Genomic DNA, 22,626 nt, shown 5'->3' on the forward strand with positions numbered 1-22,626 from the left:
CGTGCCGTGCCGTGCCGTGCCGTGCCGTGCCGTGCCGTGCCGTGCCGGCGAGCCCCGAGCCCGCGGCACAGCGCGCGCCTGCCCGGCCCCTCCCCGAGGTGCGGCCGCTGCCCGGGGAGCGCGCCCGGTGTCGGCCGGGACCTGCCCCACCGCACCGAGCACCCGCAGCACGGGAGCGGGGGAGCAGGTGGAGAGGGATGGGGACCGTCTCCCAAAACGAAAGGACCGAGCGCCGGGTGGAAGCGAGCACGGAGCGAATTCGAGCACCGGTGTAATGAGTTGGTGGGGTCTCAGCACAGTCGGGTGCCGGGGACGCAGCACACCGTGCCGGAGCAGCATCACACCGAGCTGTAACCGCAGCCGAGCAGCTCCGGGCGGCGGCCCGAGGGGCCTCCCGGAGGAATGTCAGCTGACGGCTGAGCCCTTGGCACCGCTTTTGGGTGAGCCTTTCCTGCGGGGGTTCGGGGCTCGGTGGTCCCAGCAGCGAGGCTGCACCCGTGTCTCGGCCATGGCACCCACAGCCACCCCATCCTTGGGGCTCAGGAAAGGGGAAGAGCCCCTTTGAGGCTCAGGGCACCCATTGCTCTGCCAGTCCCGGAGGAGGTTTCCAGGCGGGCCCTGCTATTTTGGGAGGGTGAAGCAAGACGGTAAAGGATGCAGCCGAAAGTTCACCGTGCCGCCGGCAGGTCCTCCCCCAGCCCGGGATGGTATGAAAACAACCCGAGGAGCTGGAGCCGGTGACACCACTGCACGGGGAGCAGCACCCACAGCCACCGTCTGCCTGCCTCCGCCTGGCTCCCAGCGCCGCACTGGGGCAGGATCGTCCCTCCCCGCTGGGAACACACACGTGTGTGCATTCACACAAGCACTGAGCAGCGCTGAGCGCCCTGCAGAGGGGCTCCGCTGCCTCCCCGCCTCCTGCCATGACCCCGTGTGCCTCAGTTTCCCCAGGAAGTCGAGTTCTGCCTAGGAGCGAGGCCCCGCTTCCCCACCGCCTCCGCTGCCCCAGCGCCGGGCTGCACAGAGGCCGAGCTGCACGCGGCTTCCTGCAGTGCTTCCTTCCGCTGCTCAGAGCAGCCCCGGCCCCGCAGCCCCCCGGCCCCACCGGCTCCCATCCCACGGTGGCTGCTCCGTGGAGCCCACACGCTCCCACACCGGCTGGTCCAACCCACGCTGCGCACCCCTGCTGTTTCTCAGGAGGTGTTTTTGTAGCTCCTACAAAACCCACAGCAACACCCCTCTGTGGGGTAAGCCGGGTGCGATACAGCTGTAAGGCTGGGGCGTTCGGTGCCTGGCACGGTGCGAGCGAGGGCAGAGCCCAGCCCTGGTGCCCTGCTGTGCTGGGGGCTGAGCCCTCCAAGACAGCACTGCCGGATGTCTCCCAGCCCCGCAGCGCTCGGCACAGCCAGGAATCAGAGCCAGGCTTCTGAGCAGGACAGGAGCGGGCCCGTTCCGAAAACATGGGCACGCCGGGCGCATTTTTTCCAGGCTTACCTCTCTGCAGAGCCGCAGGGCCGAGCTGACGGCAGCGCGGCGGCCGAGCCCCAGCTCACCTTGGCGAAGGTGAGGGCCGTACCTGGGGGTTGAGGGGGGGCCACGTGCTCACCCTGCCCGCCACCTCTGTTTACGCTGGGGCTGGAGAGCTGTTTTCCATCTGAGCTGGTTCTGTCCAGAAAGGAGCCCCTCTCTGCAGGCGGACGCGGTTTGCACGTTTCCACCTCCCTCTCCAAGTAAATAAGCGCCGGGCGAGGGGGGGCTGGCGGCAGCCCTGGCCTCCGCACGGCGCTTGGGTTCAGTGCTGCCCTTCCCAGCCAGGCCCTCATGCCCCCCACAGCCCCACAGTGCGGCCCCTGGCCGGGTTATGGGGTGGGAAATCCTGCAGGAGGGTGCGGGGCGGCAGGAGGTGCTCACCGTTGGGTTAATGTCTAATCCGGCCCCAGTCCTTCTCTCCTGAAATGCCAGAATTAATGGAGCGAGCACCTCCTGGCTACCACCCACCCCTGCGAGGCTGGGGCTGAACCCTGTTGGTGAGAGCAGGGCAGTGGGGGCCGGACCCCCCCGGTGTAATGCAGGGGTCAGCATTGTGCCCAAGGCTGCAGAGTGTGAGGAGCATTGCCCTGGATGTGTGCCTGTACCCGTGTGGGTCAGCCCCACATCATGAGGTCATCCTGGGCTCATCTTCTGTGCAGTGGGGGCAAAGGTAGGTGGGCATCCTACTGTGCCCCATCCCACCCCAGTGCTGCACCCAGCCTGGTGGGCGCAGAGCACTGGGTTGCTCTCTGTGCCATGCTTGGGGCAGCCCAAATATTCCTGGGCCATCTGAGCCCCCAGCACTGGGGCAGCTCCATGGGTGCTGGTTTATGAGGAATTACAGTGGAAAGGCCGCTCTGTTTGGGGGGGATTATAGTAAGGACCTTATGCGAGAATTAGGATGGAAAGTGGGGCAGGCAGGGCTGTTGCTCCGGACCCGGCTGCTCCCATGGGTCATAGGGTGCCAGCTCCCTGCTGCTGCCTGTGCCAGCTCTGCCGGGCGTCCTGTCCCTGCCCTCTGGTGGCAGCTGGGGACAGGCAGGCTGGCACGGTCCCGGCTGCTCAGCACTGCAGCAGTGTGGTGGTGTAAGTGAGAGCGTGGCTCTGAGCTGTGTGCGTGCCACGCAGTGGGGACATGGGGAGCCGGGTCACACAGAACTGCAGCACCCCGAGGGCACCAGGCTGAGCAGAGGGACTCAGACAGAGCCAGACCCACGCAGCATTACAGACCGAACATCGGAGTTTATGCAGGAGAGCTCGACCCCATCACATTGCCTCCTCCCCGGGGCTGCAGAGCTCACCTGGGCCCAGCCCTGGGCGCAGGTTTGCTGTGTCGTTGGAGCTGGAGAGCAGCTGTGAGCTCCCACCACCCCCAGCACCGCAGCTCTGCGGGTGTGGGCACAGCGGGGCTGCATCCCTCAAGCGTGATCCCACTGGGTGCTGGGTGAGCACCGAGACCCTCGGCTGGTGGCAGCACCCTGCTGAGCACGCCGTGCCCAGCAGCTGCAGTGGGCTCGGGGCTGGGGGCACAAAGCGGGCGCCGCTGTGGCGGAGGCCATGCCACGTGTGGCCACAGAGCACCTCGCTCACGGCGCGGCGGAACGTCTCGCTGACAAAGCAGTAGAGGAAGAAGTTGAGGGTGGTGTTGAGCATGGCCACCATGTTGGCGATGTCCAGGGCCAGGTGCACGCGCCAGTCCCGCTTGACCGAGGCCACGTAGAGGTGGCACATCATGACAGCAGTGCGGGGAGCCCAGAGCACGATGAAGACAGTGGTGATGGCCAGGAGGAGGGCCATGGTTTTGCCCCGGTGCAGCCGGCGTCTCCCGGAGCGTCCGCGCTGCTTCAGTTTGTGGATGATGACTGAGTTGGTGGCCAGGAAGATGCTGCAGGGCAGGAAGTAGATGGTGACGCAGTGCACCCATTTGAGCACCCTGTCCAGTGCGGTGGGTGGATCGGCGTCACGCCAGGCGTCCAGCCACCAGTAGAAGGGGATGCCGGTGGCCAGAGCCACGGCAAAGACGGCGGCGATGATCCTGCGGGTGCGGCGGGGGTAGGAGACGGCGCGGTACCGCAGCGGGTGGCACAGGGCCACGTAGCGATCCACGGTGAGCAGGACGGTGACCCAGATGGAGGCGTGGTTGGCCGTGAACTCCAAAACGTTGACGATGTGGATGAAGGCGCGAGGCACCGCCCGTGCCAGGATGGCCGTCTGCAGAATGAAGCCCACGAAGATGATGAAGACTTGGGTGAGGATGTCGGAGGTGGTGAGGGCCAGCAGGTACCAGTATGATGACTTCTTGGTCCTCGTGGCCAGGCGGGACAGGGCCACGGCTGTCAGGACGTTCACTGGAGGGAGGGGAGCGGTGCCAGATGGGCGCGCAGACCCTGGGCTCACAGCCCCCCGGTGCCACGCTCAGCTCCACAGTGCCTGGTGGGGTGCAAGGGGGGGGCTGGGGAACTATAAATATCGTGGTGCCATGGGGATTTACAGAGCTGATTAATCCCCTCCATGTGTCAGCCCCAGCAATGCAAGTACCGTCTGTCCCCGCTGCTGTGGCACCCACCAATGGGGCTGGGGTTACACCGAGGCGAGTGGCACTGCGGGGAGCATAGAGACCCCATACCCCAAAACCTGTGGGGTCAGGCGGGAGCTGCAGCTCTGCCCCTTTAACCCTGGCATCCCCCAACACCTCACCTGGCAGCCCCAGGCCCAGCAGGACGCTGTAGTACACGACAGGGAAGATGCCAACCATGCAGGGCGACTGCTCCGGCTCCGGCCATGTCACCGCCGTGCTGTTGGGCACCGGGACCATCGCCCTCCACCACGCGTCGGCTGCGGGGGAACACGGGGAGACTCAGGGAGGTGAGGGCACCGCCGGCGGGGGCATGGCACGGGGACACCGGGGTGGCTCAGCTCGCCCCATGCCTGATGGCGCGTTTTAGAGCTGTAGGACACGGCGCTCTCGGGGACATCAGCGTGGTTCTGCTGCCGGATGTGATCGTTGTTTATCTCCCCGGCCCCGTTTTATCGACTCGAAGAAAGGTGGCTTAAAACAAGATGTCCTTGGGCGGCTGCCGCGGAGATGCGGGGCCGGGAGATGGCGGTGCCAGGGGTGACCCCGCAAAGCCCCGTGCGGGATGCGGCCCCGCGCCCGACCCCATTCACAAACCCCCGCCCCGCGCCCCGCGCTCCTATTGGCCCGAGGGCGCGAGGCTGCGGCCAATCAGAGAGGCCTCCTGCGAGAGCGGGGGAACGCCACACCCGAGCGCTGCGTTGTGATTGGTTAGAATGGTCCCAAATTAGCATTTCCCGCGGGAAGCTGGGTCCTAGTGCCCGGGCGGCGGCGGGGGTCGGGGGGCGGCATGGAGCCTTGGGGTCCTGAGACCGGGAGGGCCGTGTCCCAGCCCGACCCCTCATGCTGTCCCCATTCCGTCCCTCCGTGGCCTCTATACCGCCCTGGCTCAGCTCAGCCCCCGCTGCTCAGCTCCCTGTACGTTCTCCTCTGCCCCCTCGCCCACTGAGGGGGTCCAGGCCCTCAGTGCCCCCCAGCTGCCGAGCTCGGCCAAGCCCCGACGGCTTCGGGACCAAGGGAGCATCGCGACCCCCGCGCCAAGCTCCGCCCGGGCTCCCGCTCAGCGCCTGCCCCCAGCCCCCCGCAATGCCTGGGGTTGGACCGGGAGGGGGCAATAGGGGGGTCCCCATACTTCCATCCCTGCGAGCCTTGGGGGCTTGGCCTTGGCCCCTTTTTCCAGCATCGACCCGAGCAGACCCCCAACCCCCGGGGCTGTGTGGGAGAGGAGATTGATGCTAATTAACTGAAAATTAGATCCGGCTAATCAGCGAGCCCAGTCTCTTTGTGGCCCCCGGGAAACGGGCATCGATCGGCTGCGGCAGGATCGTATTAACCCTTCCCTAGCCCTGAGCCCTTCACTCTGCAGAAAGGCGCTGTGCCTGCTGGCAGGGGTCCCGTCCAGGTCCTTCGCTCCCCTCCTCTACCCGAGGTCCCACTCCTGTGCCCGGTGGATTCTCACCTTGGTGGCTTTCGTGCCACCCTCTTGGCGTGCGGTGCCACCTTCAGTGCGTGTCTGTTCCCGCTGGTGGCCGCAGCATGGCACAGCCCCTGGGGTGCGTGGAGACGTGGGGCGGAGGGAGAGCGGCGTGGGCAGAGCCGCGGGATGGGATGGCCCCGAGCTTCGCTGCTGCCCCCGAGCTGCGGATGGGGGCCCCTGGGGAGGCTGAGCTTCGGGGATAGAGCTCATCCCCACCCATGACAGGGACGGTGCTCTGGGTGCAGCATTGCTCCCGTGTCACCGTGCAGGTGCACAGTGTTTTGCTCACCTGGAGGCTCAGGGGAACACAGGAGCTGACACTTTGCTGTCCCTCCCGCAGCACAGGCTCCTTCCTTGCTTCCAGGACAGATGGATACAACCTCACTCCTGAGCCAGGTCTGGGTTTATCTGAGTGTGTATGTGCATGTGTGTGCATTCACACGTGTCTGTCCATGCCATGTGTGTACTACTCCAGTCCCCTCGTGTGGAGGCCATGCTGCAGGGAAAGTCTGCTTGTGCCTCGGTTTCCCCAGCAGCACAGGGATGTAGGAGCTGCCGGTGGGGACATTGGTGTCCCCTGCTTGCATGAGCTGCCTGGCACATGTCTGCAGTTCACGGAGCCAGTGCAGCACCTTCTCCATCCCATGAGGTTTAGGGGCTGAACACAACACTGCCAGCACTGTCCCCATGGTCCCCACATCCCTCAACCTTGCAGCCTGCGCTGCCCTGCCCTGTGTCCAACTGCAGGGTGACAGCTCCTGGCCAGGCACAGTGGGGGACCCTGCAGGACGGAGCCATGCTGGCACAGTGCCGCCAGGCACACGCTCCAGGCAAGCTGTTGTTTTGCAGGCGGGTGGTTAAATGAGGCAGCAGCAGATGTGGTGAGCCATTAACAGGCTGTGCCGCTGCGGGGCCCCTTGGCCCACCTGGCCCTCGCTCCCCGTTGCAGCAGGAAAGTGCACCCACACTGTTTGCTCTGTTTGTGCTGTGCCTTGAGTCACCTGCCTTGCCGGGCTGCAGAGCTGCTGGTTGGGCACATCTGAGGGGCCAGGTGCTCTGTACCCCTGTCCCCTTCTGTCCCTGCTGCCCCCATGAGGGGCTGGGGGGGCTGGGAGAGCAGCACGCAGCTGATGGGCAGCTCATCTTCCATCCCACCTCAGTGGAGCAGAGCCAGATGGGCAGCCTACCCTTGAGCTGCAGCCACATCTGCCGGCACTCAACATCTGGAGACCCCATTTAATCCCACGCTCCTCCTTCACCCCCCTGCACCAGGCTGTGCTCGAGGATCGAGCTCCTTATCCCCCATCCCCATCCTCCTCCAGACACTCTGGATTTGGCCCCTGTCCTCAAGTGCCCTCCCCGGCATGAGAACACCCCCGGCTGTGGTGGCACCGTGCCGGGGCCGGGCGCTCTGACGCAAAAGGGGCAGATGGGCTGAGCGCCCCCTGCTTGGCTACAGCCTCCCTACCCTGCGGAGAGTCCCGGCCAATGCCGCAGCCATGCTGCCCTGCTGCATGCACTCCTGGCCTTTGTGCCCATGCACTCCTTGTGCTCACAGCATCCTTCTTGCACTGAGCTGCCGGGTGCCGCGCTGCCAGCAGCGGGGCGGGGAGCGAGCGTGAAATGCTCGGCAGCCTCGTTGAGTTTGCGCTTCACTTAGCAGCTTAACACCAAAGCTGCAATAACGCCGACGCCAGCACTAATCCCATCAGCTCAGACAGCTACTCGATAACAGGGAACTGGCTAATATTCCCCTGTGTGGCTCCAGCCCGAGCCACTGCCACACGCTGAAGGTCACAGCATCGTTCGGTGGTGTCTCCTGGAGGGGTGGCCCAGGTGCCTCACAGACGGACTGAAATCCCATTCCTATCTCATTCTATCTTCCCACCCCCACCCCCATGCCCGTCTTCATCTCATTTCTGGTGCCCCGTGCCATTGCAAAGCCCTGCACGAGCCGTCGGGGTGGGCGAGGGGCCAGCGAGGGCCGGCACCGGGCACTCGTGGAGCGCACGCAGTGTCTTGGCTGCAAAGGCTGGGAAAAGGGCAGGCAGTTCCTGCCGGCAGCCCGATGCCATGGTGATGGGAGGGCGAGGGCTGCCGCCTCCATGAATACCCATGAGCTGGGGGAGCCGGGAGGCTGCACGCACTGTGCCCTGAATGCAAAAGCCCCAGTGCGTCCCCGCAGCACAAAGAGCTGTGGCTGCGCACGGGACCGGCGCCGTCCGACGGCGGTGAGCGGCAATGATCCCACGTTATGCTCGGGGCTCGCTGGAGCACGACGCCCTGGGATGTGGGGCTGGGGGCCGGGGTGGGATGGATCGGGGCTGGAAGCCGTTCCCTTGGTAACGGCGGGTCCCAGTTTCCACCAATCGATGTGGCGGTGCGGGCTGGGGGGGCTCGTGGCCTACATAAGCGCCCGTCGGGCACCGCGCGCCCCGGCAGATGCGAAACGATGGCGAGGCTGACGGGCACCCGGCCCCCAGCCGCCCGCCGCTGGGGCTGCGCTGCCACCGCCTTCCTCCTCCTCCTCCTCACCGTGCAGGCTGGTAAGGGCGGCGGTGGTGGGGGGAGGCGTGGAGGGGTCCCTGGGTCCCCCAACTCTTTGTGCTGTAGCGGTGATTTAGGGCTGAATGCGGCTCTCTGGCAGACATTGTGCTGTGGGGGGGGATGGATGTGGCTCCTGGGTGTGCTGTGCCCCTCGGGGAGGTCCGGCTGCCCAGCACAGGGCTCGGCACTGTGAGCACTGTGAGACAAGGGACCGCGATTGCCTCCTGATCCCTGCTCAGCTGGGCTTAAGCCGGCACTGGGATGGGTAATCTGTGGGATTGCCAGCCGGCCAGAAGCAGATTGGAGAGATGGAGCCAAATTCATCAAGATGAGCTGGGGAGGAAGCGGGAGGTGTGCCAAGCATGTGGGAGGCTGAGGAGCAGGAGGAAGGCTCCCTGTACCCACAGGAACAGAGCTCCTTGCAACACTCTCCCTGTGCATGGGAGGTGTGGATTCATGGCACAAGGAAGAGGCAGGGATCACGCTGGGAGCAGGCACAGTATGCTGCCATCCTAGCAGCACCCACTACTGCAGTGGGGCCACTGGTACCTCAGCCTGCAGGGAGTCCCAAAACCTACCTCATATGCCCCCCCATGTCGGCCCACTTGGGAGTGCTGGGGTCTGGGGCAAGTTCTCAGGGCACGCTCTGCCCACATGGGGACAGGAGAGGGCTGGCAGCCCGGGCTGTGTGCCAGCGTGCCAGGCACAGGGCCATTTCCCAGCACGTCCCAGCTTGGTACATGGTGGTCTCAGTCCTGCTGCAGAAAGGCAACTTGTTGGCTCCCAAAAAGACAGCTGTCTCTATGTCCCCTTGTCCTCCCACATACCCTTGGCAGCAACCAACCCTTTGGCACTGTGGGGAGCAAAGGGAGGATGCACACAAAGCAAAGCTTCCCCAGCACCCTGTTAGCCACAAATCCTGCCCTCTTGTGCCTGGTGCTGGGGCACAGCAGTGGGACAGTAACACCTCCCCACAGCTCAGAAAGCTGACCTTGGCGGCGATGCCACTGCAGCCACCATCAACCACTCACTGACGCTGCTGCAGAGGCTGCAGGAGCTGCTGCAGAATGGCAACAGCAGCGACTCGGTGCTGCGGGTGCGCACGGCCGCCTCTGATGAGGCCAAGGTCTTCCACACCCACCAGCTGCTGCTCAGCCTCCAGAGCGAGGTCTTCGAGGGGCTCCTGCGCAATCAGAGTGTTGTCACCCTGTATGAGCCGCCTGAAACCGCCGCGCTCTTTGAGAAGTTCATCAGGTGCGTGGGGAGCCCAAGGGATGGGGATGCCCATGGGAGGGGTGCCGACAAGGAGGGAGGTGTTCCCATGGGGACAGTGGGAACTCCAGGGGAAAGGGATGCCCAGAGGGATGCTCCCTTCAGTTCCACAAGGACCCAGTGGGAAGGGGACAGCAGGAGGGATGGAGCCAACTGGGTAGGGTGTCCCCTCATGGACCCTGCAGGATGGGGATGCTGGGAGGGCTGGAGCCAAGGAAGGTTGTCCTCTTAGGGGCCCTATGGGATGGGAAGGATGCAGCCAAGGAAGGAGGATGCTCTCTCAGGGACACGAGTGGGTTGGGAATAGAGACAGAGAACAGCAGTGTCACCATCCCACGCTCCACTCCAGGTACCTGTACTGCGGAGGGGTTTCCCTCCTACTGCACCAAGCCATCCCCCTCCACCAGCTGGCCAGCAAGTACCGGGTGTGGGGGCTGCAGCGTGGCGTGGCCGACTACATGAGGAGCCACCTGGCCAGCGAGTCGAGCCAGGGCCACGTGGTGGGCTGGTACCACTATGCTGCACGCATCGGGGACACGGCGCTGCAGGAGAGCTGCCTGCAGTTCCTGGCCTGGAACCTGTCGTCCGTGCTCGGCAGCGCCGAGTGGGCTTCGGTCAGCGTGGAGCTGCTGCTGCTGCTGCTGGAGCGCTCCGACCTGGTGCTGCACAGCGAGCTGGAGCTCTACACCGCTGTGGAGGCCTGGCTGGCCCGGCGGCAGCCCGAGGACGCTGTGGCTGAGCGGGTGCTGCGTGCCATCCGTTACCCCATGATAGCGCCCAGCCAGCTGTTCCGGCTGCAGACGCAGTCGGCGGTGCTGGTGCGGCACTACAGCGCGGTGCAGGACCTGCTCTTCCAGGCCTTCCAGTTCCACGCCGCGTCCCCTCTGCACTTTGCCAAGTACTTTGACGTCAACTGCAGCATGTTTCTGCCCCGCAACTACCTCGCACCCAGCTGGGGCTCCCAGTGGGTCATCAACAACCCGGCACGGGATGACCGCAGCACCAGCTTCCAGACCCAGCTTGGGCCCAGCAGCCACGACTCCGGCAAGCGGGTGACCTGGAACGTGCTCTTCTCTCCACGCTGGCTGCCCGTCAGCCTGCGCCCCGTCTACTCGGACTCGGTGTCCAGCGCCATCCAACCGGTGCGCATCGAGGACGGCCGCCCGCGCCTCGTTGTCACCCCGGCCACCAGCAGCCCCGACTTCGCTGGTGTCAGCTTCCAGAAGACGGTGCTGGTGGGTGTGCGGCAGCAGGGCCGCATCTTTGTCAAGCATGCCTACAGCTTCCACCAGAGCTCGGATGAGACGGCTGACTTCCTTGCCCATGCCGACCTGCAGAAGCGCACCTCCGAGTACCTCATCGACAACGCCCTGCACCTGCACATCATCATCAAACCTGTCTACCACTCCCTCATCAAGGTGAAGAAGTAGTGGGGCTGTGGGCATGGGGCTCTGCCTCTTTGTCCCCTCTCTGTAGGTAGAAGGGGGCTCCTCTGCTGCCTGCCTCTTCCTGCTGTCCCCCCTGCCATCCCTGGGTGCCTGCAGGGAGCACAGCGAATGTGCAACCGTGTGGCGTGGGGATGCAGGGACGGCCCCTGCAGTGCCACCTCTGCACTGACATGGCTGCAGCTTGGGGTGTGTTGGGATGGGGGTCCAGCTGCCTCCCCCAGCAGAGGACACTTGTGGAGCGCAGCGCCTTGTTCCTGCCTGGGTTTCCTTCACCTCCTTCCTAATAAAAGCAGAAAATGAGTGCGGGGAGCGCGGGGCGTCTTTGGGTATCCCCTGTGCCTTGGGATGGATGGGCACAGGGACACATCAGCTGTCACACCACTCCCAGTCTTCATGTGCCTCCTTTTAATGCTCCAAAAGGATAAACCTCAGCTCCTGTGCCACTCTGCTGAGCCACGGAGGTGCTGAGCAGCAGCACAGTCACTGCCCAGCACAGCTGTGTGTGTCCCACAGGGAGGTTTGGTCAACCGGCCCCAGCAGGGCTGGCACTGTGGGCTACGTGAGGCGCTGAGCTGGGCAGGATGGGTGCTCAGCCCACTGCTTGGCACGGGGATGGCTGTGCTTCAGCAGGGAGCTCGGCTCAGCACTGGGGGCTCCACCTGTCCTTGCTGGAGGTCCTTGGGCCGATCGCCACGACGCAGCTGAGCGGTGGGTGCTGGCCCTGCCTGCAGCGGGGGAGATGGACAGCAACGTGTCTCCTGGTGCGCTCATCAGGGTGCGGCGCTGCTGCCACCTACCCCGTGGTTGGAGACCTCGAAGGGCAGCAGCTGCTTCTTTCTCCTTTTGGCATCCAGCGGCTCTTCCCTCTCCTCCAGCTTTTTGCACGCTCACAGTCAGGCGCGTGGGGAGGAGTCGGGCTGCACGGCCCCCAGGAGGGCGGCTGTTCCCTCCAGGCTGTCCCTGCTGGCAACATGCCTCAGTTCGGGGGCATGTGGCACGCGGGACTGACACGGCTTGGCCGTGCCCACGGTGATTTTGGCGCTGCTCAGTGTCTCCTCCACGGCACGGCGGCACCGTCACCGCAGCACAGCCACTCGCCTGAGTCTGGTCCTGTGGGTGTGCTGTGCTCACCTCTGCGGCGCGGGGAGCCCGGTGCTGGTTGAAGGGTTGCACGGCAGTGGCTGGGAAGTGCCTGAAGCCGCCCTGGAGCAGGGAGTGGGAGCGCAGCTCTGCGTTGTGCAGCTGCAGCTGGTGCAGGCGGCACAGCAGGGCCAGCAGCTCCTGCTGCTGCACAGAGCTGCTCCTGCGCTGCACAGCCTCCTCCAGCCGCCGGGTGTGCTGCTGGCTCTGCTGGAAGCGCCGCTCCAGCTCTGCCTGTGGGCACATCCCGGCGTCATCCCCCTTCCCAGGGGTCAGCATCCCTGCTAGAGGGCCACCAACCTGTCTGGCCCTTTGCCCTCTGCATGCACCCCAGTGCTCCGGGGTGAGTGGTGCTGCTAGGCAGGGACTCCTCAAGCTCAGCTCCCTGCAGATGTGGGGTTGAGCTGTGGATGCTGCATTTGAGGCTCCCGCACCTTCTGCTCCTGGAGTCTGCCCTGCTTCTCCACCAGTGCCATGAAGCTCTCCCGTGCTGCGATCACGCTGGCTGGTTCTGGCACATCCGTGTCCGTGTTCCTCCTGCTCTCACTGGGCCCTCCTGGCTTCCCTTGCCCCTCCTTGCCCCAGCGCCATGCTCTCCTCTTCCAGCTGGAGGAGGCATTTTGGGGTCTCAGTGACACAGCCTAGCTCTCTGGGGACCCCACCTGCACCCACATACCGAGTGAGTATGCGGAGGTGCCGGGCAGCTGCCAGCTGGGTGTGCAGTGCTGTGCCCTCCAGCTGAACCAGGTGCTGGCACAGGGCCGCCTGCTCATGGCAGGCATTGAGCAGCTTGTCCTGCAGCTGGACCTGGGCTGGGAATATAGGTGTCAGCACCAAGCCCTGCAGCTCTGAGGCAGCACAGTGGGGTCAGGCATACCCTGGGTGTAGTGGATGGCACGGTGCTTGCCTGGCCCTGTTGCTGTGTACAGCTGGTGCTTGAAGTGCTGGATGTCCCCACGCAGGTTGGCCACAATTCTGCCATGGGGTGAGCTGCTGAGCAGGTTGTGCTTCACCTGAAATGGGCACAGTGTGAGCATCTCACTGCTGCAGCACAGCACATCCCCAGCCCTGGTCCCTGAGCACTGTGTGGCTGCGCAGCAGTGACCAGCTCTTATGCCCTCCCTGCTGGGGACCAGAGCTGCACAGGAAGGGAACAGGAGGGTGCTGGCAGGAGGTGGGATGGTGTCCACCCTCCCGGTCCCACCGTGGGGCGGATGCTTTTGGCGAGCTGGGCGTAGGTGAGCGTGCTGCGGGACTCCTCAAAGGCAGTGCTGGCAGGGCTGATGTGGGCAATCATCACCGTGTGGCTGTTACCCCCGAGCGAGTCCTGGGCAGCAAAGCACACAGCTGAGTGGGGCAGGGGGAGCAGCCCGTGCCCCCCGACACCATCGCACCTTCAGCAGTCGGGTCAGCTTGCTGTCACGGTAGTTGACATGCGCGCTGCCCGCCGGCTTGCTCAGCGCCTTGATGCAGTTGCCCAGAGCCAGCAGTGACCTGTTGATGTGCGCTCCCTCCTTCATCCTCTGCCCACGGTTCCGTGTCTGGGCAGTGAAGTGAAGGCAAAAAATGTGGTAGCAATAAAAAGGGGCCAGGGGTTTCCCAGGAGTGCATGCCGTACCCAAGCCGCCCGCTCGGAGCCTGCCAGGTCGATCAGTTGGAGCCGCCCGCAGCGCAGTCCCCGTCCCCGCGCGGTGACCTGCAGCACGGCGTGGGAGCGTGACGACGTGTGGTTGGCAGCTGTGGGCTCTTGTGTCCGCTGCTGATTCCCCCTCAGCAGCAGCCGTAGGACCTGGAGAGGACAGGCTGTGCTGGGTAAGGGGCTCGCCGCTCCCCGCTGCCCCACAGACATCCCCTGTCCCACCTCCTCGGTGCTGCTGGCTGACAGCTCGGTGATGCCGACCACTCGGACGGTGCCACGGGAATCCTCCCACAGCTGCAGGGAGTGTGGTGAGGGGCTCAGCAGGTCCCGAATCACCTCATTGTAGATCTGGGGGGAGATCTCCATTGTAGATCAAAGGGGGGAGCTGGGAACATCCCACGTGGCATGGGCACCCATAGGGGACACGGCCCTGCAGCACAGCGACACCCCGGCTGTGTGCCACTCGCTGCTCCCTGCCTGCCCCGGAGATGGAACATCCCAGCTTTCCCATGCACCTCTAGGTAGGACATGGAGACCTCATGCTCTGCATCACTGCTGCACTCCTCGATGGCATGGAAGAGGTCACCCAGGGCCCGGGCACAGATGCCAGGCTCGCTGTTGGTGCCGAGCATGGTGTAGGTCTTCCCGCAGCCTAGGGGAGAGGGGATGGCTCATCCGGGCCTGGGACTCTCTCTGCAGCCCCTGCCATATTGGGCCCATCCCTGAGCTCCTCACCGGTGGGGCCATAGGCAAAGATGGTGGCATTGCAGCCGGAGATGATGCTTGCAATGAGGCCTCTGGTGGTGGCACGGTACACGGTCTCCTGTGAGGGGGTGAATGTCCCAGGGCACATCCCAGTGCCTCCACGCCAGTTGGCTGTCCCACACCATGCTCCTACCCCACGTCCCCACACCCTGCCCATCCCATGGACCCACCTGGGTGGATGTGGAGTCAAAGGCTGCATCAAAGACGTAGGATTTCTCCCGGGAGCGGCTGGCATGCAGGACGTTATCAGAGTTCTGCATGGGGTCTCGCAGCACCACAACCTGTTGGCGGACACAAATGGGGCTGCCTAGGGCACCTGTCACCCCCATGCTCCTGGGGTCACCTCCAGCCTCCCTTCTGCCAGTGTTCCCTCCAGGCCAGGGCCCTTTATGTTCCTGTATCGTCCCATTGTCCCCAGGCAGCAGCTGGGGCTCAAAGCTGCTTTGTGTGCAGTGCCAAGGGGACCTGCTCAGCCGGCTGCTCCACTGCCCCCTGGCACAAAAGCACCTCTGTGAGAACAGCCCAGCAAGGTGCCCGCAGCTGCACACCCCCAGCTGGTTTGCAATGCAGTCACACTCTAGGGATGCTGTTTGTATCCCTGCACCAACTCCAGACCCCTGCTTGTGGGTGATGCCAGGACAGAGGGGGCCCAGTGCTGACCCCATTGCAACTGCCAGCATCCCTGGTGTCTCTCAGTGCAATGCAGATTTAAACCTTTGTGGCAAAGCCAGTCTCATGGCTGCCCAACTCTCCCTCCTCGCTTAGCCTCCAGGCCTCCCCTGTAACCTGAGTTGGGGATGGGGAGCGGGGTCCCACAGCCCTGCAGGACGGGCTTCTCCTGACCCAGTAAATCCTTGCTGGACTCCCATCCTGCTGCTTTGTTATTGTAGGATCTCTGCAGGGAATGTAAGGCTGCAGGTGCACCCCATCCTGTTTTGTGCACACATCACACGTGTGCGCATCGCATGCAGCACCAGGTGCACCCAGGCACATCCAGAATACACTGAGGATCCCACCTTGTCCAGTGTACCTGATCCCCCTGTCCCCTGCCTTGGGTCCCCATCCCACAGCTGTACCTGCTCATCCAGGCGGTGGGCAATGGGCCTGGCACCCCTCTGCAGTTCAGCCACACTCATGGGTCGGATGCGAAGAGCCACCTGCAAGACACGGCCAGTGAGTGTGGGGCAGAGAAGACGAGGATGAAGGGACAGCAGAACGGGGACCTGCATGCCGGCCATCGCTGGATGCAGTCTGGCACTGGGCTGGCACAGCAGGCAGCCGATGCAGCCCCCGGGACCCCCCCATGCTGCAATTAGAGGCTCATTTTCCTGGGAAGAAAGCGAACACTGCTGGGATTGGCTTAAAGGGGCAGCTGGGCAGTGAGCCCTCCTGCTGGCACCGGCCCCTCGCTGCCTTGGGGACAGGTGGCACAGGGTGCGGGGGGAGCGCAGAGCTGCGTCCTGCTCAGGCTCCTGGAAATGCTGTCACACTATTGATGTAATTAGTGCTGGCACTTAATGAGGCGCTTGGCCAAATCGCAAGGCTGGCGCTGGGCTTCCTGTGTGCTTTGGGGTAGGAGCCGCACCTGACGGCTGCACCTGAGCTTGGGTTGCACTGACTGGGTGATGCCTCGCTGCGTCCTCCCGTTCACAGTCAGCAAACTGCCACTGGTTTTCAAGGGCTCTGCTGACCCCAAAGCTGGCTGTGCTGGATCAGCAGCAGCGTTCTGCTTGAGGGCAACAAACCTTGTGCCCCCACCCCATGGCAGCAGGCATCCTGGATAGCAGGTGACACTCACTGGCTTTGTAGTGGGGCTGGGAAGGGGTCCTGCTTCCAGGCTCACCCCCAGCCCCACTGCACAGATGCTGTCCCCCCCAAGCAGCCCCATCCCCCTGTCACCAGCTGTGCTGCGAGGTGAACACAACAGGCAGCTCATTAATAATTGAGCGGTGGATAAGCCGGCAGTTGGGCTGCACTGCGATAACAGCAGGGCTGTGTTTACCCAGAGCTGATAACCCCGGCCCTGGCTCCGCAGGCAAGGGTGGGGGGAAGTAATGGGCTGGGCGAGGGGGGCTTTGCCCACACCAGGATCCCAAGATGGACCACAGGGCACCTGCTGCTGTTGCACCATGGTTGGTGGTTGGCTTTGCACCGTGGCCTGGTCCCAGGAGGGAGATGGAAGGGAGAAAGGACGTGACCTTCCCACTCTCTGCTCAACCCCGCTGTGACAAAACAGGAAGCGTGGTGTGGGAAGCTCCTGTTTATTCACACTACAGAAAAATCAGGAGGGCAAAGGGCCAGGGAGCATCTGTGAATGGCTTCACAGATTCTGTGCGATCTACTGGTCCCGTCCACTACGGTTCCTGTGGAGAGAGCAGACACAGCGTCTGGGGCTGCCCCACGGAGGCAGAGAGCCCAGGAACCCAGGTAGGGGGCTCATCCCTGCACCAACCCCCGAGCAGCCACCCCAGCAGGGAGAGCAACACGGGGATGGTTCGAGTTGACCTTGGCAGCGTCCTTTTCCTCTTCCTCTTCCTCGTACTTGAGCAGCTCGCCTTCCTCCCCCTGAGCCGCCAGCTCCTCCTCTGTGTGTTCTTTAGCCTGAAAGGCAGAGGTTGATCAGTGTCCCCTGCAGAACTCCACTGATCCCCGCCAGGCAGGGCTGGGGATGCTCACAGCTGCTGGTCCCAGTACCTTGCTGCTGCCTGACTGCTGGGCCTCCGCCCGCGCCCTCCTCTGCAGCTCTGCTTCAATGACCTCAAAGAATTCCTTCTGGGCATGGTCGAGTGCGTCCTGGGGACTCTCCTCCAGCATCTCCTCTGCCTCCAAGCCCTGACCCTCCGACTTGGCGCGTTCCTTCAGCCTCATCTCCCGGTGCCGGGCTTCCAGAATCTTCTCCCGCTTGGTCTCCCGCTCGAACATCTAGGGCAGAGAGGGGCTGAGGGGAGCAGAGGACCCCATGGGGACAGCTACATGCTGGCTGCACTAAGGGCTTTGCTTGCACAGGCATCCGGCTGCTCGCCACCTGGAGCACACATACCGCATTGGCCAGGTTCTTCTCGTTCCTCTGCAGGGTGCAGAGCCCAGAGGAGATTTCCAGCAGGGTGATGGTGCCCAGCTTTGAGCCGCAGCCCAGAATGCAGCCGTTGTCCTGCAAGCGCAGGCTGGAGAGGGGCTCATCGCAGATCTGGGGAGGGGGGATGGATGGATGTCAGTGCTTAGCCCTTATCTGGTGCCTCTAGGGAAGCCAGGCAGGATGAGCTGGCAGAGAGAAACCCATGTGTGTGCCAGCAATGGGAGCCTATGTGCGAATCTGGTGACTTGAAGGCTGCTGCTTGACAGAGCAGATCCACAGCTCTGTACAGAGAGACCCGTGAGCTCCTCCATCCCCTGAGCCCATCCCCAGGTGCTCCTCACTCTGTGCCTTGGGGCTGGTGTTACTGCTGACCAGGGCAGCCCCCATTTCCCCCAGAGCGAGAGAACAGGAGCAGTGGTGAGCTGACCTTCAGGCTGAGGGATGGGTTGTTCTGTTTGAAGAGGAAGTCCCAGATGTCCAGTGTCCCATCCATTTTGGTCGTGAAGAAGACAGACGGCCTCACGGTGCTCCAGCAGCCATCCGTCAGGTAGGAGAGGTGGTACCTGCCCACAGACCCCACGCTCGCTGCCAGTTACTCTGCCACAGAGCAGGAGGGTTTTTTGCAGGGCCAACCTACGCACGCTGACACTTACCTGGTCCACATAATCGATGATTCCTTTGTCTCCTCCGACCAGATCCGAGCAGTCCAGTCACCAACCGTCAGGAAGATTTTGGGGAAGAAAGGGTTCCTGGCCAGCGCGTAGACAGGACCATGGTGGCCGCTGTAGGTGCTGACGATTTTCTCGGGGGGCGTCTTGGCTTTGCGGTTGCAGGCGATGACGATGCCCTGCTCCGTGCCCACCATGAACTTGGTAGGCTGAGGGTGGGAGCAGGAGAGCAGCTGTCAGCAGGATGGGACCCCGTGGTGTGGGGAATGGCTGCTCAGTGAGGGGCTTTGCAGTGTGACGAGGGGAGCCGGCTGCAGCCAGCAATGGGCAGAATGGAGCCCTGGGACACACTGTGATCAGGGGGCTTCAGAGGCTGAGCTGCCAGCGTGGCCCCATACTTTAGGAGCACACCAGCTTCTGACAGATAAAGGTGGGTGAGAACATGCTGCAACGCTGTGCTCCAGGCACTGGCACTGCTTGCCCTGCTCAGGTTTGCCCAACTCACACACCTGCCACGCTTAGGACACCATTTGTGTGCAGGAAGCTCACCAAGGTGGGCTCAAATTCCAGCGTGCTGGCACCCAGAGCATTTTCCAGCAGCTCCCTGCGTGTGATGTCCAAGACCATTGCCTCAGTGGGCTCGGACAGCTTGCGGATGTCCCACCACAGGACCTGTGGGGGAAGGATATTTCAGGGCAGGGGCTGCTCTCAGCCATGAGTGCTGGGAAGCCAAGCAGCCTGGAGCTGGGCAGCTGCCTTGTGCCAAAGCATGCTGGGCTGCCAGTGCCTGCCAGCAGCGACCGTACGAGCACCCAGCCCTTTTCCTGTCCCTGCCGTTTACCTGCCCATCAGTGGAGGCTGAGAAGCATTCAGTGCCAGTTTTAGACTGCAGCCAGATCGCACCATACACAGGGTCTCTGTGGCTGGCCTCTACGGTGGACACCTCCACAGGCAGCCCCCCCTTCCTGGTGTCCCAGTAAGCTGTGAAAGAAAAGGAGCTGTCAAGATATTCTCCAGCTGCCTTGCCCAGCTCCTTGAAACCAGGGAAGGGCCCTGAGGCTGGGATCCTGCTACTGTGATCGCACGTGGAGATGCCCATCCTGAAGGGATGAACAATTTGTGCTTTCTGCAAACACGAAGCTAGATGGTGGGAACATTAAATAGCCCCAGTACTTTCAGCAATCATTTCTGTGGCAGCTGCATTGCAATCCCGAGAGGCAATTCATCCCCCCAGCTCCTCTCCTGCTCTGCAGAAAAGGTTGCAGCAGGACCAGATGTGGTCTTAACGCCCCCAACAGCAGTTCTTGTGCTCAGTGCCGCTCAAAACCATCCTATGTGACCTGACCCTGGCTGCTCTCTCCTCCCACGTGCCTTAAGGGCAGCGACTAACAAAGGCAGGTCCGAGGGACAGCAGCAGCTATCCATCCCTATCTGCCTCTGACAGGCAGCAGAGGACAGGTCATGGCGCAGGTTGGGCAGCTGGGCCCTGGTGGCACTGAGCCACACTCGCTCCCTCTCGCTTGCTTCTAATCAGGCAATTGGATGTGATGGCGCACGCCCTGCTGGGCCGGTGCCACACGCCTGGGGAGCTGTGCAGGACGTGCTGAAATCCCCCCTCCATCACCTGCGGAGCGTGCAGGAACAGCTCCGTGATGCCTGCCCTGTCAGATCTGATTGCTGCTGCAAATGGCAAGGAAAACATCAAAATGAGAGCAATTAAACCAAAGGGCTTGCGCAGCCAAGTAAATAACAGCCATAAAACGAAGCTAGCAAAGAGGGGCCCTTTACCAGGCACGTGAAACAACAGCACAAAAACAATTCACTGAATTAAGTGATGGCAACTCTTCTGGGCTTTTGCCACATAAAAAGATGTGGCTGTGGGTGAGGCAGGAGTGCAGCACATGTAACTGCTCGGTGCTCTGACCCAGCAGCACCTGCCACGCTCTGGCTGAGCTCCCCAAGTGTCTGCGACGTGCTGGGTAACAGGGCAGGTTCTGAGCAGCCCCGAGAGGAGCAGGGTGTGGTAGTGTTGGAACCAAGCTCTTGCTGAATTTAAACAAAGCCAGACCCTCCTTATCGTGGCTTCATGCATAACCCATCTTCCTTACCCATCTGTCCATTGTAGCATCCCCCCACCAGGATGTGAGAGTCTTTGGGGTTGTACTCCAGGCTCACAAGAGGGGATGATGGCTTGAGAACCAGCTCCGGCTTGTTGGGATTTTCTGCCAAGAAGGAATGAGTAAAGAGTGACGTGCAAAGGCAGCCCAGAGGCACAGCGCCCTGCTTCCAAAGCAGGCTCTCACACCACGTCACAGGGATGGGAGGTGACCTGCCCTTGGCTGTCAGCCTGGGGACGAACCCTTGCTATTCTGACCCGCTTCTTGGTACTTTTCACTCCAAAATGCAGCAGGTTCGAGCCTGACAGAAGAGGGCAGTCCTCAGCCTGGGCTTACGCTGCCTCTTAATCAAGCACAGATGAACCATAGAAACACAAAAACCACATAAGAGACATGTGGCTCAGCTGCCTGTTGTGGTCGCAGGCGCTCTGGCTCATGAACTCATGCAGTGGGATTTGAGCACCTGCTGACCAGCTTTCAGGTCCCATTTCTGCCCTGCTTTGCATTGATCTGTGGGCAAAACAGAAACCCAACCCCTGCTCTCCTCCTCTAGAGCCTTGTGGTGCTTTACTACATCTGTGAGATGCTTTGAACGCACAAAGTGCTTCCGCAGTGGCAACATTACTGACAAGCAAGTTTTCTCATCCCCTTACCGAGATCCCAAATGTATGAGTCAAAGCTCATGTCTTCTGCATTCTGCTGGAACTCCAGGCTGGAATAAGCCACTGCCAGCTTCTTGCATCTGTCAGGGTGCCAGGACAGATGGGCGGCTGTCCTCTTTGTTACGTTTGGATCCCTTTTGATAGCAGGACATCAAAAAAAAGATGTTAGTTTGTTAACAGCTTTGTCACACCCTGGGATGACGGTGGGAATCGCAATTAAAACAAGCTGCAGCCCTTGAGCATTGAGTGCAGGAAATGATTCTCCTGGGGGCTGGGTGGGGGAAGAAGAGTTGATGATTTAATAAAGTCTTTCCAGTTATACATCTCTAAGAATCCAATTATGTTACCGGATCTGACTTCTAGAAATGACCTGACAGCCCCTGACATGTGCAAAAGAATCTTTGAGGCATTAACAAACAAAAAACAAAAAAAAAACAAACAAAAAAGGATCCTGCCTAGATCACTGTTAGAAGATGCTCAGAGCTGCGCCTGCCCGTGGGCATTGGTGCTTATGTTTGAACTGCCCAGGCAGGACAGGGAGGGGAGAAATTGATGGGTTACAGGGCACGGGGCAGCAGGAGGTCTCCCCATCCACGAGCTGTTCTAAAGCCATGGCTTTCCCCTTGCTTGTTCTAGTTTTTAGCAGCCTGTCACAGGGCTGCAGAGCAGGATGAGCACTGCGGACAGAGATGGGAAGGACTGTGGGTTTTGCGGAGGGGACGGCGGTTCGACCTGATGACGTTGATGGTTTTGGCAGAAGGAGCCTCGTCTTCCAACTCGTCCGCCTCCTCCTCCCTGAAGTACTCCTCGTAGATGTTGATGGCGTTGTTCTGCTTGACGCAGTGCTCCATCAGCTGCGGGCAGAGCAACGTGAGGTCACACTGCCAGCCTGGGGCAGCAGGCAGGCGTGGGGACAAGGGACGGGCGTGGGGACAAGGGATGGGCGTGGGGACAAGGGACAGGCGTGGGGACAAGGGACGGGCCCGGCCTCACCGCCCCGAGGTATACGATGGTGTTGACGTAGTTCTCCTCTTTCTCCGCTTTCTTGCGGAAGCGCGAGGTCTGCTCCTGCTCCTGCGGGTTGATGTCCCTGGGCCAGCCGCCCTCCACGTGGTTCACACCGCGGCTCTCCACCTCCACCCGCTCCGTGTTGGCCTGCAGGGAGCGACAGGCCGCAATTAACGAAGTCCGCAAGGCTCACAGCCCGGCCCCGCGGCCCCACCCTGCCCGCTCACCTCGTGTTCCGACATCTCGCTGCCATGCTGCACGCAGGCATCCACCGGGTTCCGCAGCACGAAGCTGTCGGCCAGGCTGGGGTCGGGCTGGATGTCCACGCACACCTTGGCGGGGCAGTCGGAGAAGTTGCAGTGGCGGCCGAACTCGCTGCGCTTCCTGGTGTAGACATGGACGATCTCCATGGCGGGCCCGGGCCGAAGCCTGGCTCAGCGCGGGCACACCGGGCCGCGTCCGCCGTTACCCGGCAACAGCGGGCTGGCGTCACGTGACGGCGCCGCCATCTTGGGAAGGGCAAGGCGGGCGTGTCCGCCGCTCGCCGCCATGTTGGGAGGGCAGAACGTGGCTAATTAGGATCAGCTAACACTGGGACCGGCTTTGTAATTAGGAACAGGCTTGGACTTGCGTGTGTGTGTCCAGCCCCAGCAGCCACAGCCTCGCATCCCCTGCTGGTACCCTGACTGCAGGCTACAGCCA

The 22,626-nt window shown here is 62.5% G+C and overlaps 5 protein-coding genes across 6 annotated transcripts in view; 1 reads left to right on the top strand and 4 right to left on the bottom strand.

Annotated features, from left to right (window-relative positions):
- The window catches only part of GPRC5C (G protein-coupled receptor class C group 5 member C), a 5,823-nt gene extending 3,866 nt beyond the window's left edge, over positions 1-1,957 (bottom strand). The window contains exon 1 of one of the 2 annotated variants that reach the window (XM_042832979.1): positions 1,495-1,957. In XM_042832979.1, coding sequence (XP_042688913.1) covers positions 1,495-1,823 — 329 coding nt within the window. In that variant the 5' untranslated portion in view covers positions 1,824-1,957. The remainder of the gene's footprint in view (positions 1-1,494) is intronic. The other variant, XM_042832981.1, reaches the window with a different exon arrangement.
- An 807-nt stretch (positions 1,958-2,764) lies between these two features.
- On the bottom strand, positions 2,765-4,345 carry GPR142 (G protein-coupled receptor 142). The gene is made up of 2 exons (XM_042833018.1): positions 4,228-4,345; positions 2,765-3,878 (listed from the first exon to the last, which is right to left on the bottom strand). The coding sequence occupies exons 1-2, from the start codon at positions 4,343-4,345 to the stop codon at positions 2,797-2,799; spliced, it is 1,200 nt and encodes a 399-aa protein (XP_042688952.1). The 3' UTR covers positions 2,765-2,796.
- A 3,285-nt stretch (positions 4,346-7,630) lies between these two features.
- Positions 7,631-10,831, top strand: BTBD17 (BTB domain containing 17). The gene is given in 5 exon segments (XM_042833017.1): positions 7,631-7,750; positions 7,752-7,808; positions 7,810-8,128; positions 9,107-9,383; positions 9,751-10,831. Coding segments are annotated over 5 exon segments (1,797 nt in total). The 5' UTR covers positions 7,631-7,687.
- A 641-nt stretch (positions 10,832-11,472) lies between these two features.
- KIF19 (kinesin family member 19) lies at positions 11,473-15,680 on the bottom strand. Its single transcript, XM_042832798.1, has 15 exons — positions 15,617-15,680; positions 15,470-15,550; positions 14,564-14,674; positions 14,364-14,451; positions 14,144-14,280; positions 13,851-13,976; positions 13,608-13,778; positions 13,384-13,530; positions 13,194-13,316; positions 12,867-13,002; positions 12,666-12,801; positions 12,424-12,595; positions 11,981-12,223; positions 11,647-11,724; positions 11,473-11,574 (listed from the first exon to the last, which is right to left on the bottom strand). The coding sequence occupies exons 1-15, from the start codon at positions 15,629-15,631 to the stop codon at positions 11,473-11,475; spliced, it is 1,866 nt and encodes a 621-aa protein (XP_042688732.1). The 5' UTR covers positions 15,632-15,680.
- A 1,008-nt stretch (positions 15,681-16,688) lies between these two features.
- DNAI2 (dynein axonemal intermediate chain 2) lies at positions 16,689-22,334 on the bottom strand. Its single transcript, XM_042833023.1, has 13 exons — positions 22,152-22,334; positions 21,910-22,071; positions 21,649-21,770; positions 20,908-21,050; positions 20,246-20,359; positions 18,979-19,118; positions 18,687-18,809; positions 18,123-18,346; positions 17,897-18,032; positions 17,434-17,544; positions 17,088-17,315; positions 16,899-16,994; positions 16,689-16,756 (listed from the first exon to the last, which is right to left on the bottom strand). Exons 1-13 carry the CDS (start codon positions 22,332-22,334, stop codon positions 16,748-16,750), a joined length of 1,791 nt encoding a protein of 596 aa, XP_042688957.1. The 3' UTR covers positions 16,689-16,747.
- Between the last annotated feature and the right edge of the window lie 292 nt (positions 22,335-22,626).

This window comes from Centrocercus urophasianus, unplaced genomic scaffold (assembly GCF_019232065.1).
Source record: "Centrocercus urophasianus isolate 14NV4802_14NV808 unplaced genomic scaffold, USGS_Curo_1.0 seq_40, whole genome shotgun sequence".
Lineage (NCBI taxonomy): Eukaryota > Metazoa > Chordata > Aves > Galliformes > Phasianidae > Centrocercus > Centrocercus urophasianus.

What these genes read in the sequence shown, in the direction of transcription:
- GPR142 (XM_042833018.1), bottom strand. Translation starts at nt 4,345, where the DNA reads ATGGTCCCGGTGCCCAACAGCACGGCGGTGACATGGCCGGAGCCGGAG. An exon ending in GCTGGGCCTGGGGCTGCCAG is followed by an intron (nt 3,879 to 4,227) that starts GTGAGGTGTTGG and finishes CCCTCCCTCCAG; the next exon opens with TGAACGTCCTGACAGCCGTG.
- KIF19 (XM_042832798.1), bottom strand. An exon ending in GGGCTCCCCGCGCCGCAGAG is followed by an intron (nt 11,725 to 11,980) that starts GTGAGCACAGCA and finishes GCGTGCAAAAAG; the next exon opens with CTGGAGGAGAGGGAAGAGCC. An exon ending in TCGAGGTCTCCAACCACGGG is followed by an intron (nt 11,575 to 11,646) that starts GTAGGTGGCAGC and finishes CCCCCGCTGCAG; the next exon opens with GCAGGGCCAGCACCCACCGC.
- DNAI2 (XM_042833023.1), bottom strand. Translation starts at nt 22,334, where the DNA reads ATGGAGATCGTCCATGTCTACACCAGGAAGCGCAGCGAGTTCGGCCGC. An exon ending in GCGAGATGTCGGAACACGAG is followed by an intron (nt 22,072 to 22,151) that starts GTGAGCGGGCAG and finishes CGCTCCCTGCAG; the next exon opens with GCCAACACGGAGCGGGTGGA. An exon ending in ACCCATCCCTCAGCCTGAAG is followed by an intron (nt 17,545 to 17,896) that starts GTCAGCTCACCA and finishes CTGCGCTTGCAG; the next exon opens with GACAACGGCTGCATTCTGGG.